Source organism: Lipomyces tetrasporus, assembly GCF_029532465.1.
Source record: "Lipomyces tetrasporus strain NRRL Y-64009 chromosome Unknown POJ06scaffold_11, whole genome shotgun sequence".
NCBI lineage: Eukaryota > Fungi > Ascomycota > Lipomycetes > Lipomycetales > Lipomycetaceae > Lipomyces > Lipomyces tetrasporus.
Genome location: NW_026611606.1, coordinates 814,615 through 832,142, shown reverse-complemented (window position 1 = coordinate 832,142; position 17,528 = coordinate 814,615). Strand labels below are relative to the sequence as shown.

Below are 17,528 nucleotides of genomic sequence, written 5' to 3'. Positions count from 1 at the left end.
GTAAACTCTTTAGCCAGGTTTCAATTTGGACTTCGGGTAACATCCACAACACAGCGCACGTGCATTGACCAGGGCAAGGGCTTTTAGGCATGCGCGAGTTTACATCATTTCAGGAACATATAGGGCTACTCGGTTTGTCTCCAGTATGTAGGGCTGTGCCTCTCTGTCAGCGCACAGCTCAAACGCGTCACTTGGGCGTTTCGCCCTCAAGAAATTGCAGCTTCTCAAGCTGGATCAGTACGATCATGGACGAGATCTTGGACCCCTCAGATTGGACCGGCACGCGTCTGCCGACTCTGTCATTGCTAGACTCCTCTCTACGATGTCGAATATGCAAGGACTTCTTCACTTCGCCGTTCATGACGGAGTGTGCGCACACTTTTTGCTCCCTTTGTATTCGAAAATGCATCGCGTCGACGCCGACGTCGGAGACGGCTTGTTGTCCCGTTTGTCGGGCGCCTGTTCTGGAGATCCGGTTGCGGAGGAATCAGGTTGTGGAGGATTTGGTGGAGTGGTTCGAGAATGCTCGAGCGGCTATTATGAGTGTCGCGAAGGAGGACCCGGTTGTGGTTGAGGTTCCTGTTGCCTCGACGACCCCGGAACGCGCCTCATCATCAGAAAGAATAGGACGGAAACGGAGACGTGACAATATGGATAAAGAAACGTCGAGTAGTATGACTCCTGAGTCTGGCAATAGCGAGACGCGACGGCCAACGAGAGCGGCGAGTCGGAACGTGTATGTAACAAGCAGTAGTTTCGTCTTCAAATCTAATATTTTATAGGTCATATGAGGTGAAGCTTGACATTGGAGACGAAAGCGAAGAAGAAGCGGCTACATCTGACCATTGCAATAACCAGGACGTGCTTTCGTCGGTGACAGCAGAGCAAGGCTCCAGCTTTGTAATACTTGATAATGATGACGGCAATCCTGAAGGTCTAGTACCATGTCCCGTATGCAATGTCGTAATGACACCGCAGGAGGTCCAGATCCATCTCGACGACTGCTTTAAAGAGCAGGCGGCCAAGGAAGCTCGTGCTAACCAGTCATTGATTTCAAAGTCGAACGCCCCATTAAGAACACTACAAAGTCAATCGCTACATACAATTACCAAGAAGCCACTGCAACGACTTCCAAAGCTGCAGTATGATTTATTTAATGACACGAAACTGCGAAGCAAGTTAGCCGAGTTGGGGTTGCCGACAAATGGCACCAGAACACAGCTGCAACAGCGACACACGGAGTGGGTTAGCTTGTGGAATGCGAATGTCGACTCGAATAATCCAAAGACAAAGAAACAGCTTTTGAGAAATCTAAACGACTGGGAATCGAATTTAGCAAAATATGCCGTTCAGAAAGTGTCAGCAGATGATCTGGCTGCATGGGGAAAAACCCACTCCAACAACTTTGGCGATTTGATTTTCCAGGCTAGAAAGAATCTTCAAAATAAGTCACACCCAGAGCAACAGCAAGGAATATATAGTACATCTAAATCCAACATGCAAAATCAACAGTTACCGGAGAACCCTGGTCCCGAAAAAGTGAGGACGATCGATGGCATATATCAGAAGAGTAGCAGTGCAGCAGAAGAGAAGATGGAATATGTGCGTGATGTCTTAACCGAAGAGTTATAACGTCGCGCGTCTCATCAGAACAATCATGTAAATAGCCATGTACATTGATTACTCTAACGACAGTCTATGTTGCTTCTGTAAATGCTTGTTCCCTCTCGGCTTTTTGCACCCGTTCTAGTGACGGCACCTCGTCCAGACTCGCTTTGGATAGAAGTGCAGCAAGATCGTCTTCCGTTGGTTTTGACTCCAGGTTTGTATTATCCGGTTTAGTCTCATCCTGGAGCAACCGATCGAACTCATGCTCAATCTCGTCCTCATCCACCTCATCCGCCGAAACTTCGCCAATTGCTCGACCAATCTCTTCTGTCTCGGCCCTCTGTTCGCGTAACTTATCAGCCAAATCCGAGACCTTCTCAATTCCTCCAGTTCGCTTATTCAACTGTTCTAGCACCGGTAGACTGCTTTCCATAATCTTAGTGATCTCTAAATTACTGTGTGCGTTTTCTATATTCTCAAGCAAGGATTCCATTTGCAATTTGTAGTCCATAGATTTTTGCATTGACAATTCGGCTGATTTGGCTTTTTTCAGCTCATTCCGTGCCAACGAGCGCAAATGATCGGTGATGGGGCTTTTGGTCGCGTATTCTGCCGCCTTCTGTCGGCTCGCAGCAGCGTGAAGTTGCTGTGATGTGATTCGTTTGCTAAGCGTCATGATCATGTGCCGCAATTCGGCAACGGCCTTGTCTTCCTCCGTTATCGGTGCCAGGCTCTCTGAGGCTTCTTTGAATTTAATGATCTGTAACTAATTAGCATTTATTGGGAGGAAGGAAAGACTTGGACTTACGTTTCCTTCAACGGTCGCTTGCTGTAAATCACGAGTTATGTGTCTAATAAGTATGGTAAAATCCAAGTCCGTGAGCGATGGCAAGTTGCCTTTGACCTTGTCTGCATTCACGCCTTCTGTTTCTGCCACGCCAAAGGGATCCCTGCAATACAGGTCCTTCAGCATATCCACTGTAAACACGCCGGCGAACTTCTCCGCAGACACGGACACACCCGCCTTTCTCGCTTTCCGGACGCGCAAAAGTAAAATCTTTGCAGCTTCCACCAGGTTTTCCAGAATCACGAAATCGATCTCTGGTAACTGTCCATCTCTTTTTCGCCATGATGTTACACTCTGGTAATACTCGTTGATGAAGGAATCCCTCAACATCCAGCCTAGCACTGAAGTACCGTACTTTACTACTCGCCAACTGGAGTCCTTGTATATATTGTACTTTTGGTTTAGAAACGTGTCGACAGGAACAAACGCTCGCCTGGCGACCTCTTCCTCCTAGAAGTGCAACGATTAGGTTGCTTGTCTCCCTACTTCTCATCATCAGAACAACTTACGAAGACAGCACTCAGACCCAATGGTTTTCCCCATTCCCGGGACGTCAGACTGTCCAGTAGTTTCCTGCCCGAATGAATAATCAAAACATCATCAATACCGCCAGTCTTGTCGACTCCCTCATCAGGACCCCTCGTGACTGCGCCTTTCCAGTACGTAGGGCCTCCTTCACGTACCGCTTGTGTTAGCACCCTTTTCCACGCAGTTACGTTCGCTTCGTAACCGTCTGGGTTGGAATCTTTCAGGCGTCGAAAGTCTGCGAAAAGGGATGGGAGACGGCGTTCCGGGAACAATGGCTGTGCCAATACGTAGTCAAGGAGATCCATTCTGGCGAGGCGGACAGGCAAAAATAATTTCTATATCGTTGCACAATCGCGTCTATTACAAGTTGTTAAGATACTCGTCCGAACGAGCCCAACTGGCTTGAGCAATCACTAAACGATGAGATGCTCATGACATGAGGCGTCGGCTCAAATATGCGCTTGGACAACCAACATTATAAGCAGGCGATGTGATGCCAGGCTTCCACGCCGCACATCCTGCGGCGTCTTGTATTTGTTGCCAAATTTTCGAACCTGCAACATTCATCGAGTCACTTGGTATCTGCTCCAGTATAAGCATGCCATTAGCATTTGGTCCGCCTGCTGCTTTCCTTGCGAAGAAGACGCACATATTGAAGGAACTTGCGTCGCCTCTACCAGACTTGAGTCCGAAGGGCGGTCCCGACGTGCAGATCCTTCCATTGTTGAATTTGATCAATTCGCATCCGTTACTGGTTACCACATCTTCGTGTTCTGGGCGTGTCGTCATTTATGCGGAGGGTGTACGGACTGGCAACCGCTCTCAGCTAGATGGCGTGGAAGGCGGAGATGGTACGACTGATGAGAGTGGTGGAAGCGTCGGTAGTGTTGGTGGGAAAGGAAGCGGCGGGCGATGGATATATGTGACCCATGATGAGCCAGTTGGAACCATCGAGAGCGGGTCTTGGAGTGATTTGCTTTTTAATGGGATTCATACTACAACAGACGATGCCGTACACAAAGCGGATTTGTTCCATAGAAGATATGTGCATTTCAAGTTTGAACCTATGGTATGTAGTGAGATCAATTTGTGTACTAAACGTCTAACAACGACAAAGATCCTCCACATTCTATGCGCGAATTCAGAGATAGCCCAGAAGGTCTTAGGAATAGCACTTGCCGCTGGATTTCGGGAATCTGGGTATAATGGGAATATTTTAGCCGTTCGATGCTCTCTGCGAATTGACGCGCCCGTCGGATACTTATCGGCGTCTGGGGAAAGCATAATTCCACTAGTCGACGACAATTACCTGAGAACGCTTATGCAAATGTCTATTGAGAGGTTTATAGAGAACAAGCGAAGGACCGATAGATTCTTTGAGAGCGTCAAACGAAGCTTTAATTTGGGTGTTGAAGTGGAAACTAAAGAGGAGAGAAGGATACGGAAAAGATTGGAAGGTTTACGCAGGCAACGTGATCTTCTAGACAAGCGTGCTCTGGAAATGACTATGGAGTATCCTGCAAAGAATTTCTGAGCCGTCGTTTGTCTGGAAATGATTTGCTTAGCCGGTGGACGATCCGGTTATGGGCCTCTGCCGTCGGTCGCATTCTCAGGGCAATCTCAATCTGCTTCACAGGTTCCTAATCAGCTGGTAGCTATAATATCGCTGAAAGGCATTTCAGGCAGCTTCAGGCAGCTTCAGACAGCTTCAGATCGTCTAGTCTATGACGCATATCTCGTGGACCATAAGATACTGATGTGCTCCTTACTGCCCAGCAATTAGGAGTTTCAACAGACAAGTCAGAGCAACGCTGTCGGAAAGAATTTCGCAGTCGTTATCAGACATGTTGTTTTTGCTGTTAGTGTAGATACTTATAATATTGGAGATGATACTACTGAGCTAATATCGTCCTGGCAAAATCTACGAATGTTATTCGCAATTCCGTCTTCAACATTTATTTCGTTAAGAATGAAGGGCTATTCTATGAATTGCGAATAGAGATAATTTTTTTCGTGTCCACCCCTAAGCAAACTCCCATTATACTATCTACAACTGTGCTTTCACTCACTATCTATCCGAGGAGGAGCACCTGGACATTTCGGACTCCGAGCCCGAGAATCCAGCGCCAGGGAGATGTACCACGCTGCTCCCGCTGGAATCTGCTCATCTGGCCAGGCATATACATTAATGCTGATCTGACGTTGTGGAAGTCCGTAAGTGGAAGGAGCTCTGAGAGAGTATAGTTCGTATACTGCAGATCATTGATTGCATGTTCAGGAGTCCATTGCTGTCACAGGGCTAGACTGGGCAAGGGCTGGACGACACTTCTGGGCAAGGCACGGGACAAGATTGTATTTACTAGAAGACAAGATCCTTTCTCTTCGTCTGGTGGCGAGGACAAACCCCTCCTTTATACTCCGCCAAACCTGCTACCGATCATGTACTGGTAGCGGGGACAAACAAGGCAAGCACGAACAATATTAAAACAAACACAACACAACACAAAATATCATGTCACAGGGCTGGGCCGGGCTGGGCATGGACTGGACAACACTTCGGGGCAATGTACTGAGCTAGGAATTGGGCAAGGAACTAGGCAAGGCAAGGAACAAGGCTAGATTACTAGAAGACGAGATATTTCCCTTGATCTGGCGGCGAGGACAAACCCCTCCTTTTAAATTCCGCCAGACCTGCTACCGATCGTATACTGGTAGCGGGGATAAACAAGGCAAATAAGAAAAGACAACCAAAGATAAGGAAAGACAAGGAAAGACAAGGAAACAAGCTAGTTATGTTTGATTCATCACATATCAACATCAAACAATACCAACACAATAACACAACACAACCACAAGCTATGTTTGTTCCGTCACAATGGGATATGATAGCTGTACTGGTCTGGTATTTAACTGAAGGCTGTGAAGTGTTGGGAGGCTGTCACAGCTCTTCCCCGCACTTCTCTGTTCGGGACTCTCTCCGCTCTTCCTCGCTTCGACACCCTTTCTCGCTCCCCGCTCCCAGTTTCCATGATTGTCCCGGGTAGGTTCCCTTTTTCTTTCTTTACGACAGCTTGTAGAGAGCAACTGCCTATAAAGGGCCTGCTTCTCCCTCGTCGTGCATATTTGTTCCTCAGAAATCGGATCCTTGTTTTCTTGGCAATTCCTCGTTCCCAGACGCCCGTAACAGAGGCTGTTAGTAGCTGTATGCTTTATTGGGGGAAACAGCCGGCTGGCCAACTGTAGACGGCGCTGCAGATGTGTGGCTGGCGCCAGGCGCTGTGTCAGAAATGTCGCCCGAAAAAGTACCGATCCGAGAGGCGATGGCTCTGCGGGACAACCTGGGTTGCGGCAACTTATAGAGTGGCGAAGTCATCTTTGAAGTAAGACTAACTGAAGGCTGTGAAGTGTTGGGAGGCTGTGAGTAGCTGTATGCTTTATTGGAGGAAACAGCCGACTGGCCAACTGTAGGCGGCGCTGCAAATGTGTGGCTGGCGCCAGCGCTGTGTCAGAAATGTCGCCCGAAGATGTACGGATTCGAGAGGCGATGGCTCTGCGGGTAAATCTGGGTTGCGGCAGCTTATAGAGTGGTGAAGTCATCTTTGGAGTAAGACTAACTGAAGACTGTGAAGTGTTGGAAGGCTGCGAGTAGCTGCATGCTTTATCAGACTGTTCTGATGATGGTGGGAGAAGGAAAAAGAGAGGGGGAGACGAATTGAGGGCGCTGAATAGAGCCGCGAGCTGGTGAAGTTGGTTGGGCCCGATTGAAATCATGTGCAATCAAATTTGGGCCAAAACATAGTGGACAGAACTCAACGTGCTTATGTTGTGGCGACGCGCCGCGTCCGAGCCGTTGGCTCGACAACAGCTTCACATGGCATATGGCACACGAAAATTACGATTACATTATTTGAACGCTGTTCCGTTGTGCACCGAGCCTGGAATTGCTGTATGTAACTGTATCCGGAACCGAATATGATATTATGATATCGACTAGACAGTGAAAGCATCTTTCTACAATTTTACGCGGCGTTACACTCACAGTAACTCTGAGATGGACGCGTTGCGGACGCGTCCGAGGCTCGCACAAACTCCCCACATTGTATACTAGATCAATCAGCGTCAAATCGCTCGAAAACTATTGACACCCACCAGTCTTAGCGGGAATTTTAAACAACTTCCAGCAACGTATGGGTAAGAGATCTACTTGTACAGACTCCGGCGGGCTGTGGGTTTTCAACAGGTGTCAACTCCAAGCTGCAGGGTCCCACGTGAGTGAGTCGATGGTCGACTTTGAAATCGCGATGCGTGTAGTTACCTCGTATTGCGACTTAGCTCCATTTATTGATGAGTGCCGTCAATTGCAAGAAGACCCTGCAGATGACGTCTTTGTGATGCGCTGTGTAGCTGAACAAGGCTTAGTCAGGGGTTAGTGTGGTTGACATAAACGATTCATTAAAGTTTTTTATGCGTAATCTATTTAGCCCCTGACTCCCTTCTCGCTGCATTGTATCAACGATCAGTCTGAATCGAAATCAGCGAGATCACAAACCTCTGAGGCAGTCGCGGATGGGATCACATACCACCTCACACAGAACCCTGGTCATCCTAGATCTATTGTATAGTCCCTTATTGCGTAAAATGGATTCTTCTTCTAAATACTATACACGGTCTGCGCGGACATCATCCGCTGGACTGCAGTCTCGCTCGCAGAGCATCCACTCCAGACAGAGTTCTGAGGGTGGTGATTACGAGGAGGATATTATTGAAGATATTGAACTTTTGGATCTAATTAGCTCGGCAAAACAGGTTAGTATTTAAGTTTCAAATGGAGTTCATCGGACTAAGTTAACTGCCTCCATGTAGAACGCGTCTAACAATAGCAAATATCCGCCCGGTTCGTTCCTCAGTACGCAGTTTGTCGGTTCTACCCCAGCTACAGTTGCGGCATCAGCATTGGCATCTTACTCTCCAGCGACTGTGACAATTGACCTTATGTCAACATGTGGCGGCTCATCACCTTTGAAGTCAGCGTTCGATGACCTGGTTCGGTACTTGAGCACCTCCGTGTCCAAACGTCAAAATTCTAAGAAACCAGCAGTGCAAATCAGCTACCCACATGGCGGTGATCGCAGTGCTCGATTTCGTCGAAACTCCGTGAGCTTTAACTCAGCAACCACGCGGCTCCAAAATTGGTGGAAGGAGATGACGGGCCGGGCTACTGTTATTCATCACAAACGCGCCAACACGAGGCCACTCACAGCCATATATGGTACATCGAACGAGTCAAATAATCCATTTTCTGCTGGTGTTGAAAGTGATGCGCATACCAAAGTGATGGATGATGTAAATGATGGTCACTTGCCCTCACAACGCCGGAATGCGATGGACCTGGCCGATCCCGATGAAGAGCGCAGACAAATCTTCACATCATTTGGTATCCCAGGAATGCGACAAGGAGGCACTGTCAGTGCACTGAATGATTTTGACAATGACTACATATTTCAATCACAGGCTGCAGGTTCTGACCGCTTTCAGGAGAATGTAGACTATGAACAACCGAGAATTCAACGCCTGGCTCCGTGCTTACAGGTCGAGCCACAGCAGTTTTATAGTAGATCGCGGCGCAATCGGCCGTACGATCCCACGTACCATACTTCTGGCCCTCTGATATCTGCTGGATTTACTGAAAATCTGAGACTGCAAGCTGAACTCTCTGTTAAGCAGCAAGAAACGTTAGATGCTCTGGCTGTAATTGCGAACAAGGCCAGGTTTGTTGTTCCATCGATCGATAATAGAAAAGTGGGAGGTGGTGCAAAGAAGAGCGATGCAACGACGGCGGAGGGAGGTGCCAATGGCTCATCTGGATCATTCTCTACTATCGATTTAGCTACAGCTGGAGTCCAATACCTGAGTTTATCCGGCACGTCCCATCACGCCAGTCACGAATCGTTAGGCAAGAAATTTGCGTCGAAATGGAAGGAGGCGTGGGGCCGTGTGTTCACTGTCAGCAAATGATGATCTTGATGAGTCTTGTATTCGTCAGGCCATGGTTACGTATCTTATATTGGGCTGTCTGTATTAGAATAACCTCAAACATGAATCCCTAGCTGGTAATATACAACCAATGATTTAAATCTTACTCTACAAAGCACTATCTTTTATAAAGGAGCATATAATACACTAAAACGACCTTACGACCTACACAACCAAAGGCTTCTTCAAACGCAATGCGACCTTCCTCTTACCAGTACTCTCTTCAACCACAGTCTCAACATGCACGACTACTCTGTCAAACAATTGTAGCTTCGTCTCTTTGTCAGTTCCTTCACGGAATACCAGAGTATATCGCTCTTCGTCAAAATTGCAAGGTGGCTCAGGATTTCCAAGGTCGCGGAGATGGATGGGACCTTCGACACCAAACTGAGGTACAAAGACGATGAAGCCATTCGAAAACACTTTCATGACATACCCTTCTGCGTCGATTTCTCGGCTCTTGAGCGCTTGGCCAACATAATACTCAATAGAAGCACGACCAGCAAACTGCGCGTTGCGATGGCGCTGGTTAATATTTTGGCAGACTTGCTCGAGTTTTGGCTTGTCTCTTAAGCTCGGATGCAGAATCTCGTAGTTAATAGCAGCCGCGAGCTGTCGGTGTGCGACAACATCAGCATATCGACGAATTGGACTGGTCCAATGAGTATAAATTGGCGATGCGAGACCATAGTGAGCAAACTCTGGATACGTCATGGTACCAGAGCAGAAGTACTCTGCGGCTAGCATGCACCTAGTTGCCATAATACGAATAAGGGTGTTCAGATATGGCTCATCAGGATCAGCACAATTATCTAAACTGTCCGCCAACACGCGGGAAGTGTCACATCGCAACGTCATGCCCTTGCAGACACGAAGTTGATCCGCCAGAACTTCGAAATTTGTGGCAGGGGGTGGAGCATGTCGTCTAATTTTGATTCGTTACTCAAGTCCTCTCTAAAAATGTACGTGGAAAACATACCTTAGCATCGCAGACTGGGGGAAGGCCTCGTAGATTTTCGCGGCCACACTAATGTTCGCGAGCAACATGAACTCTTCGACAAGAGAATTTGTCTCACGCAGTTGCTTCACCTCCACCTCCATTGGATCCGAGGTTTCGCTTTCCGTCTGTACCTTGACTTCGGGACTAGCGAGATTAAGTGCACCAGCATCCATACGCTTCTGCCTCAAAATTTTAGACAGTCGAAGAAGCGTACGCATGCCCTGAGTGAGATCGTCGGTCATACTCTTATCATCGATTCTTAACTGCGCCTGTTCGTAGCTAAACGCTTCTTTTGATCGGATAACGGACTTTGTGAATGACGTGTTGACAATCTCCGCATCCGGGGTCATTTCCCAAATCGCTGAGAATGCAAAACGTTCAACGTACGGCTTCAGTGAACATAAATCCGTACCAAGAAGAACTGGTAACATGTCAATGCGTTTATCGACAAGATACACGGTTGTCCCCCGTGATGCGGCCTCGGTGTCCATTGCTGTGTCTGGTTTCACAAAATGCGAGACGTCAGCAATATGCACGCCTATTTCGAAGTTTCCATTAGGGAGTGACCGGGCATGAAGTGCATCATCAATATCCTGGCAATTAGGAGGGTCAATGCTACAGACTAATAAATCTCGTAGATCTTTTCGTCCCTTCCACAAAGGATCCGACGTGTCAGTAGGTACGCGCCATCCATGCCCTTCTTTTGGAAGACAGTCAAGAACAGCTTGCGTGAACTGGTGATACTGTACGTCGTATTCCAGGAGCAAAGCCTCTGTCTCAGCGTCCTTAGTCTCGATATCTCCTAGAGTTCGAATGAAGTGACCTTCGGGATACCGCGACGTGGGCTCCCATGAATCCACAGCTGCCAAAATTCGCTTTCCCAACAGATTAGCAGCTTGACGAGTCCGAAGTCTGATCTTTGGAATGCACTTATTCATTGGAATCAAGAACACGGACGATTGCCGACGAGCGCTTGCGACGTCAGCTGGGACTGATGACGCGTCAATGTGACCGACATAGGACCGCCAGTTTCTCTTCACGATACCAACAACCTTAGCAGTTGGCTGTACTCGGAACTCTGCAGACGAATGTTGAGCTTGATGAGCCTCCTCAATTAATGCTCTGCGCTCTTGGGCTGTTACAATGCTCTCCTGCGTATCGTCCTCTGGATTGTCGTTCTTGGTAACTGCCTCTTCTTCGATAATCTTGGTCGACGGTTGCTTCCACTGATCACGTGCCAGGAGCTCGATAACAACTATATCTCCATGCATAGCTCGATTGATACTTTCGCGACCTAAAATCAATAACGGGCGCTCAAATCCCGCAACAGAAACGCTTCCTTCCAAGAAATTGTACTGATTGATATTCAGAATTCCCTGATGGAGTAGACCTTCCTTGATGCCACCCTGAATTCGCGACGTAGAGTAATACTCCGGGTAGGAGTATTGATTAGGTCCAGACGAGCCTTCGTCGCTTTCCACAACAATCATGTCTAGAAGCGTATCCGCTTGGGGCAGCTCCTTAACATATGGTTCCACTGCCAATATTATTAGACGTCTAAGAACTCAATTCAAACCATCACGTCAGATACATACATGTAGTACAGACAATCCCGAGCTCCTTAGCTTTCTTGATATTGTCTTTATCGTCAGAAAGCAGCAAGATAGCCGGTGCCGATTTACCTGTTCCAGCAACTGCCTCTTGTAAATGAACACAATACCATACGCAAGCATTTCGAATGGCCCTGTCATTTTGATCGTTGATCGTCTCACCCTCTAGGCGCTGGACGAAGGTTTCCAGTCTAAATTCATTGTGGAAAACATAAAATCGCTTTTCTTGACTTCGCGTCAGTGCACGTAGTCTGTTATATAAAGGAAGACTGAGATTTCTGAGCTCATCCAACGCAGTCTGGAGCACGATGACGTCGTAAAACGCCGCGAAATGTTCCAGAAGATCCATCTACGAGATGTAATTAGCAAAAGTCAACCAAACCATGCCAAATATAAGTACCCACCGCTTTCATGTAAATATTAGTGTCCGGAACAAGATAATGAGGTCCCCACGACTTCACAGATGGCGGATCACTAGAGAGAACGAATGGCCTCGCTGTTCAACACATTAACGCTTTGAAAACTTTGTAATGCACGCAATACTAACCGGTCCCCGACGAATCTTTCGGAGGATTCAAAGAGCATGTAGAACATAGCTGTGACGAGCAAGGAATATCTGTTCGAAGATAGTGTTCCTGAACCACTTTCGTGGCCTTGCCTTTCCGCGATCGAACAAAGACCTTTTGGGATAGCGTGAGCGGCTTACTGAGGCTATCCATGTACGCCCTCTTGACACTCGCCATATTTCAACTTAATCAATATTATAATTCCTGGTGGATCAGTGAGCTGCAAAATCTGTAGGTTTTGATTTCAAATACCTTCGATTCCAGCTACCCGGATCAAATCACGTGCAAAACCTGCACTTGACATCACGTGACGTAATTTGGATGGAATACCCAACGCCTCCACTGAAGATCCAAGGATACCCGAACAAGGAAGCGCGCACAACCAGGTTCGTGACATATTGGTGGTTTTCCAAGTTTTTTGCAGGGTTGGTGTGCTTTTAGGGTTTTCTTTCTACAGTTTCATTGTACGTTGTTTTATACTTCATGACACTGCCTCCTGAGCATTAGGTTGATTAGTGGGCCGTTCAGCTGCAGTACTCCCTTGGGCACCAAATGAGCACCGTCATTGTATCTCGGGCACCGCCCAGCAACAACGCGAATAATAAGCGCGCATCGCCTTCACCTCGGTCGTCGGCATCTTCATCTTCAGGCAGTAAAAGGAAATTCAATTCTGGGTCAACTGGACCGTCTGACTCGTCGGGATACCGATCGGTCCCGGGACTCAAGGCTGTCCCCGGAAGTGCCATGCCGGCAAACGGTTCACACGGCAACACCGTGACGGTAAATGGTAATGATACTACCAATGGCAAAAGGAGCGTGGCAGGCACGACGTCAGATAGAAATTCTGGTTCATGGAGCGGTTATCTGAGTGGAATCAATGTCGACAGGGGATTAGTCCCTCAGTCGATTGGGTGTGTGCACGTGAAACAACTACTGTCGTCGTCGTCGCAGGAATTAGCGTTGAAGAGTTATAGACAAGCAGTCAGAGTTGCGTTGGAACTGCGGGATAGAACGACCAATGTAAGTATAATTTCCTCGTGCTGCTGTCGGACTATTGTGATGCGTCCTCGTCGACTTCTCCGCTAACCGTGACCTTCATGTTAGCTCTCCGCTTTCCAAGTCAGACGGTGTCGAACATGTAATGATTTACTTACTACAACGCTCATGTGCTTGCAATGCCCGTATGTTGGCTGCAAGAAGGCTAAGCATGCTGAAGCCCATGCACGAGACGTCGGCCATATCTTCGGTATGATTCAAGCTACGTCTGCTACAGCCAATAACTAACATTGTCATAGGAATTGATTCGAGATCAGGAAATCTTTACTGCTTTGGGTGCAAAGATTATGTTTACAACTTTACGCTCGAGAAAATCCGAATGGACAAGGAGGACTTCTTGGAAGCAAAGAGTATGATGCATTATGACTTACTGGCCTGACACTACCCTCTAATGTTGCTTAGAACTTAAGAAGCGTCGCGAAATGACGTCGCAGCTTTCACCTGATGATATGAAGCTTGTTGAGAATAATTCCCAGGCACCGCCTTGTCAGGCCGGTCTGCGCGGATTTCAAAATATGGGCTCCACTTGCTTCATGTCCGTCATCCTGCAGAGCCTTATTCACAATCCCATAATTCGCAATGATTTCCTGTCAGGAAGTCACGATTCACGACAATGTCAAAGAGAGAACTGTTTGGGTTGTAGGATTGACGAGATATTTACCGAAGTGAGTTCAAAAAATGTGGGATTGTGTGTGCAATCGACTCATCTCATCGCCAGTTTTTCACTTCGCCCACTACAACTGGCTATGGCCCGGCGCTGTTGTTGACGACTGCTTGGAAGACACAGCGGTCACTGGCCGGATACTCTGAACAGGACGCGCATGAATTCCTCCAATTCATCTTGGACCAGCTTCACGCTACGTCCGATGCGAAGTCTGCATCTGATGTCGACTACTGCGGATGCATAGTTCACCGGACCTTCTGTGGCCAATTTCAGAGCGATATTGTCTGCCCAAACTGTAAGAATGTCACAATGACCATCGACCCATTAATGGATTTAAGTTTGGAGCTGCGCGACCGCAAGTCAGATGCTTCAAAGATCTTGGGCCTGCAGCAGTGTCTGGAAAAGTATGATTTGACAAACGTGCTGTCATATCACAACCTCTAACAGATTTTAGATTTACGAGCCAGGAGAAGCTGGAGACGAAGTACATGTGTTCATTCTGCTCCACTAGACAGGAAGTGACAAAGCAGCTGACGATCAAACGTCTGCCACTGGTTTTGTCCATCCAGTTAAAGGTAAATTGTGCTAGAGTATCTAGCTAGTGCACGCTAACCCGTAACAGCGATTTGAACATGCACTCAAATCCAACAAAATTGACGATCACGTTCCGTTTCCAATGGAGCTTGACATGACGCCGTACACCACTAAGAGCCAGTTCAAGAAGCGTTACGTGTATGAATTGTTCGGGGTCGTCTGTCACCAGGGCAAGATCAATACTGGTCATTACACGTGCTCCATGAAGAATCGCGAGGGCTTGGTACGCACAAAAAATCTGAATTGCTTTTGACTCTCGGTTGGGATTTTGCTAACGACAGTAAAAGTGGTTCAATTTTGACGATGCAATGGTGACGCTATCCAGCGAGAAGCAAGTTTTGGCATCAAGAGCGTACGTTGGCTTCCTGGTGACTTCCTACAAGATATGCCGACTCTAACAACTTTTTTTTCAGGTACTTGTTGTTTTATATCATCAAAGACTTGTCGTAAGGCGTGGGGAGGGGGAGGGGTATCTTGTCACGCGTCATAATTTTCTTCATTGGAATTAGCATGGTTTATTTCGTTTGTCCTTCGCCATCTATTACTCATCGGAACCAGGGAGTGCAGCATATCATCATCACGGTGATGAATGGGATGACGCTAACTACGGAATTTGGTACATATGTGTTACGCTGTATTATTTACGAATGGAATGAAGCATGGTTAGGGTTGAATTGGGATTATGTCATATTTTTATGGATAACTTGGCCATCAAAGTGAATACTTAAAGGCAAGCATTTGTTTGACGTCAATGTGCAACAGTAAGTTATATCCTTAAAATTTTTTTTCTTTTCTTTTGGCATCTGAGTGCGGGGATTTTTGTGAGAGGGATGATTTACTGTGCATAGATTACGGTGGTTTATATAGTTGTATATGATCCAGCCATTGTAGACAGCTGATGTCTCGTTGTTCATTGTCGTCGAAAAAGAGTGAGGTGAGGAATAGTTTACTGGGAATGTAAGTCGTCTATACATTACACTATGAACTACATAACATGACACCAAAAGAAAACAAATGAATCGAACGTAATAGAAAATGTCGTACACTATAATCGGCACCCATCTAGCAGCAGTCAAAAGTTGATTTTTATATGCACCCAAGCCTGGATCAAGGTTAATTAATGCGCGCCAGGAGCACCGACACCATGCACCGCGCCATCGCCTATCGTCGATTTTGACGTCCACCCGCCGACGGAGACAGATCCGACCTCGTCCTCGAACTTTTGGAACTTCTTGATTATCTCGGGCTTGAAGTGGCGGATGAGACCCTGGACGGGCCATGCGGCAGCGTCGCCTAGCGCGCAGATAGTGTGGCCCTCGATTTCCTTTGTGAGTTCCCAGAGCATGTCGATTTCGCGCTCAGTGCCCTGGCCCTCGAGGAAGCGGTTCATCATATTGCTGAGCCAGCCGGTGCCTTCTCGGCAGGGCGTGCACTGGCCGCAGCTCTCGTGCTTGTAGAACGCGGAGAAGCGCTGGATTGCGCGGACAATGTCGGTCGACTTGTCCATGACGATGACAGCGGCGGTGCCGAGGCCGGACTGGACGTCGCGGAGGGCATCAAAGTCCATGAGGACATCGTCGCAGATACTCCTGGGCAGGACGGGCACGGACGCGCCGCCGGGAATGACACCGAGCAGGTTATCCCAACCGCCTCGGACGCCGCCGCAATGCTTCTCGAGAAGCTCCCTGAGCGGGATCGACATCTCCTCTTCGACCGTGCACGGTTCGTTGACGTGGCCGGAGATGCAGAACAACTTTGTGCCCTGGTTACGCTCACGGCCGAACGACGCGAACCACGACCCGCCACGGCGGCAGATAGTCGGCGCAACCGCGACGGTCTCAACGTTGGTGACAGTCGTCGGTCGGCCAAACAGGCCGACGCCGGCCGGGAAAGGCGGTTTCAGCCTCGGCTTGCCGGCCTTGCCCTCGATCGACTCGATCAGACTGGTTTCCTCACCGCAAATGTAGGCGCCCATGCCGCGGTGAATATAGAGGTCAAAGTCGTATCCGGACCCGCACGCGTTCTTGCCGAGCAGGCCGGCCTGATAGGCTTCGTTGATGGCCGTCTGGAGAGCGACGGCTTCGTTGTAGAACTCTCCTCTAAAACTTTGGGTCAGCGCTTTATAACCCAACATCCACAACCGTACTGACCGAATGTAGATATAACCCGCCGTGGCGTTCATGGCGCGGCCGGCGACCAGGCAACCTTCGACGAGCTTGTGGGGGTCTTTGCGGATGATCTCCCGGTCCTTGCACGTTCCCGGCTCGCCCTCGTCAGCATTGACTACCAGATACCGAGGACCAGCATTCTTCTCCCATCCAGGAGGATTCATGAAACTCCACTTGAGACCGGACGGGAAACCGGCACCACCACGACCACGGAGACCGGAAGCCTTAATCTCGTTGATAATCTGCAGGTCAGAATTAGCCCCGCAATTGCAACAACCGGAGTACTCGGAAAACATACCCAGGAGTCTCCTTTCAGCAGGATCTCCTTGGTCTTATACCAATCCCCCATTCTCATGGCCGACTTCAAGTCCTTGCCGTACCCATCATACAGGTTCTGGAATATCCGGTCCTGGTCCCGCAACCCGCCGTACACCCGCGGCTTTTGCGTCTCGGCAGCCGCGCCACCATCACTGTACATTCGTCGTCCAGCTCTGACCGGCACAATGGATCGGCGCGCAGTCGTCGTCGTCGTCATCGTCGAAGAAGAAGAAGAAGAAGCAGCAAGGCACCGGGTCGTCGCCGCCGCCGCGGCGCCGGACCTGGTCGACAGCTTCAGCATCGTCCCGAGCAAGAGTACTCAACTCAATTCAAATTGCAATCGTGGCGCTTTAGACACACAAAAGTACTGCGCAGATCCCGTCGCGTGAATCCCGATTGAGATCTTGTTGCTGGTTAGATGGGAAAAAAACACTCGAGGGAACAAAAGTGCCCTGTTAACTTGCTGGTCCGTCGCCGTGATGGTGGAGTTGCACCAGGTCTGGAGCGGGTAAGCAGTGACCAGAATTTGCTGCGCG

At 48.5% G+C, this 17,528-nt stretch overlaps 7 protein-coding genes across 7 annotated transcripts; 4 read left to right on the top strand and 3 right to left on the bottom strand.

Annotated features, from left to right (window-relative positions):
• The first annotated feature begins 161 nt into the window (after window positions 1-161).
• POJ06DRAFT_34734 (uncharacterized protein) lies at window positions 162-1,664 on the top strand. The gene is made up of 2 exons (XM_056190912.1): window positions 162-736; window positions 783-1,664. Exons 1-2 carry the CDS (start codon window positions 246-248, stop codon window positions 1,630-1,632), a joined length of 1,341 nt encoding a protein of 446 aa, XP_056041025.1. The 5' UTR covers window positions 162-245; the 3' UTR covers window positions 1,633-1,664.
• Window positions 1,665-3,424, bottom strand: POJ06DRAFT_34730 (Snf7-domain-containing protein). Its single transcript, XM_056190911.1, has 3 exons — window positions 2,965-3,424; window positions 2,417-2,905; window positions 1,665-2,368 (listed from the first exon to the last, which is right to left on the bottom strand). Exons 1-3 carry the CDS (start codon window positions 3,286-3,288, stop codon window positions 1,697-1,699), a joined length of 1,485 nt encoding a protein of 494 aa, XP_056041024.1. The 5' UTR covers window positions 3,289-3,424; the 3' UTR covers window positions 1,665-1,696.
• Window positions 3,425-3,557: 133 nt separating this feature from the next.
• On the top strand, window positions 3,558-4,977 carry POJ06DRAFT_34727 (tRNA wybutosine-synthesizing protein). The gene is made up of 2 exons (XM_056190910.1): window positions 3,558-4,052; window positions 4,101-4,977. The coding sequence occupies exons 1-2, from the start codon at window positions 3,582-3,584 to the stop codon at window positions 4,515-4,517; spliced, it is 888 nt and encodes a 295-aa protein (XP_056041023.1). The 5' UTR covers window positions 3,558-3,581; the 3' UTR covers window positions 4,518-4,977.
• A 2,644-nt stretch (window positions 4,978-7,621) lies between these two features.
• On the top strand, window positions 7,622-8,998 carry POJ06DRAFT_303796 (uncharacterized protein; the record flags this gene model as incomplete). The annotated part of the gene is made up of 2 exons (XM_056190818.1): window positions 7,622-7,789; window positions 7,847-8,998. 2 exons carry the CDS (start codon window positions 7,622-7,624, stop codon window positions 8,996-8,998), a joined length of 1,320 nt encoding a protein of 439 aa, XP_056041022.1.
• On the bottom strand, window positions 8,978-12,400 carry POJ06DRAFT_261756 (uncharacterized protein). Its single transcript, XM_056188661.1, has 5 exons — window positions 12,174-12,400; window positions 12,031-12,122; window positions 11,612-11,975; window positions 9,996-11,553; window positions 8,978-9,941 (listed from the first exon to the last, which is right to left on the bottom strand). Exons 1-5 carry the CDS (start codon window positions 12,367-12,369, stop codon window positions 9,182-9,184), a joined length of 2,970 nt encoding a protein of 989 aa, XP_056041021.1. The 5' UTR covers window positions 12,370-12,400; the 3' UTR covers window positions 8,978-9,181.
• Window positions 12,401-12,553: 153 nt separating this feature from the next.
• Window positions 12,554-15,290, top strand: POJ06DRAFT_34660 (uncharacterized protein). Its single transcript, XM_056190908.1, has 9 exons — window positions 12,554-13,212; window positions 13,297-13,438; window positions 13,488-13,598; window positions 13,651-13,913; window positions 13,967-14,316; window positions 14,367-14,487; window positions 14,535-14,729; window positions 14,794-14,858; window positions 14,920-15,290. The coding sequence occupies exons 1-9, from the start codon at window positions 12,745-12,747 to the stop codon at window positions 14,954-14,956; spliced, it is 1,752 nt and encodes a 583-aa protein (XP_056041020.1). The 5' UTR covers window positions 12,554-12,744; the 3' UTR covers window positions 14,957-15,290.
• A 176-nt stretch (window positions 15,291-15,466) lies between these two features.
• Window positions 15,467-17,480, bottom strand: POJ06DRAFT_261748 (uncharacterized protein). The gene is made up of 3 exons (XM_056188659.1): window positions 16,973-17,480; window positions 16,657-16,916; window positions 15,467-16,605 (listed from the first exon to the last, which is right to left on the bottom strand). The coding sequence occupies exons 1-3, from the start codon at window positions 17,291-17,293 to the stop codon at window positions 15,624-15,626; spliced, it is 1,563 nt and encodes a 520-aa protein (XP_056041019.1). The 5' UTR covers window positions 17,294-17,480; the 3' UTR covers window positions 15,467-15,623.
• Window positions 17,481-17,528: the final 48 nt, after the last annotated feature.

Coding starts and splice junctions, on each gene's coding strand:
- POJ06DRAFT_34734 (XM_056190912.1), top strand. CDS start 246: ATGGACGAGATCTTGGACCCCTCAGATTGGACCGGCACGCGTCTGCCG. Junction 737..782: donor AGAGCGGCGAGTCGGAACGT/GTATGTAACAAG, acceptor AATATTTTATAG/GTCATATGAGGTGAAGCTTG.
- POJ06DRAFT_34730 (XM_056190911.1), bottom strand. CDS start 3,288: ATGGATCTCCTTGACTACGTATTGGCACAGCCATTGTTCCCGGAACGC. Junction 2,906..2,964: donor TGGGTCTGAGTGCTGTCTTC/GTAAGTTGTTCT, acceptor TTGCACTTCTAG/GAGGAAGAGGTCGCCAGGCG. Junction 2,369..2,416: donor AAGCGACCGTTGAAGGAAAC/GTAAGTCCAAGT, acceptor AATTAGTTACAG/ATCATTAAATTCAAAGAAGC.
- POJ06DRAFT_34727 (XM_056190910.1), top strand. CDS start 3,582: ATGCCATTAGCATTTGGTCCGCCTGCTGCTTTCCTTGCGAAGAAGACG. Junction 4,053..4,100: donor ATTTCAAGTTTGAACCTATG/GTATGTAGTGAG, acceptor ACAACGACAAAG/ATCCTCCACATTCTATGCGC.
- POJ06DRAFT_261756 (XM_056188661.1), bottom strand. CDS start 12,369: ATGGCGAGTGTCAAGAGGGCGTACATGGATAGCCTCAGTAAGCCGCTC. Junction 11,976..12,030: donor CTAATATTTACATGAAAGCG/GTGGGTACTTAT, acceptor TACATCTCGTAG/ATGGATCTTCTGGAACATTT. Junction 11,554..11,611: donor CGGGATTGTCTGTACTACAT/GTATGTATCTGA, acceptor TAATATTGGCAG/TGGAACCATATGTTAAGGAG.
- POJ06DRAFT_34660 (XM_056190908.1), top strand. CDS start 12,745: ATGAGCACCGTCATTGTATCTCGGGCACCGCCCAGCAACAACGCGAAT. Junction 13,439..13,487: donor AGACGTCGGCCATATCTTCG/GTATGATTCAAG, acceptor ACATTGTCATAG/GAATTGATTCGAGATCAGGA. Junction 13,914..13,966: donor TTGACGAGATATTTACCGAA/GTGAGTTCAAAA, acceptor TCTCATCGCCAG/TTTTTCACTTCGCCCACTAC.
- POJ06DRAFT_261748 (XM_056188659.1), bottom strand. CDS start 17,293: ATGCTGAAGCTGTCGACCAGGTCCGGCGCCGCGGCGGCGGCGACGACC. Junction 16,917..16,972: donor TGCTGAAAGGAGACTCCTGG/GTATGTTTTCCG, acceptor TCTGACCTGCAG/ATTATCAACGAGATTAAGGC. Junction 16,606..16,656: donor GCGGGTTATATCTACATTCG/GTCAGTACGGTT, acceptor CCAAAGTTTTAG/AGGAGAGTTCTACAACGAAG.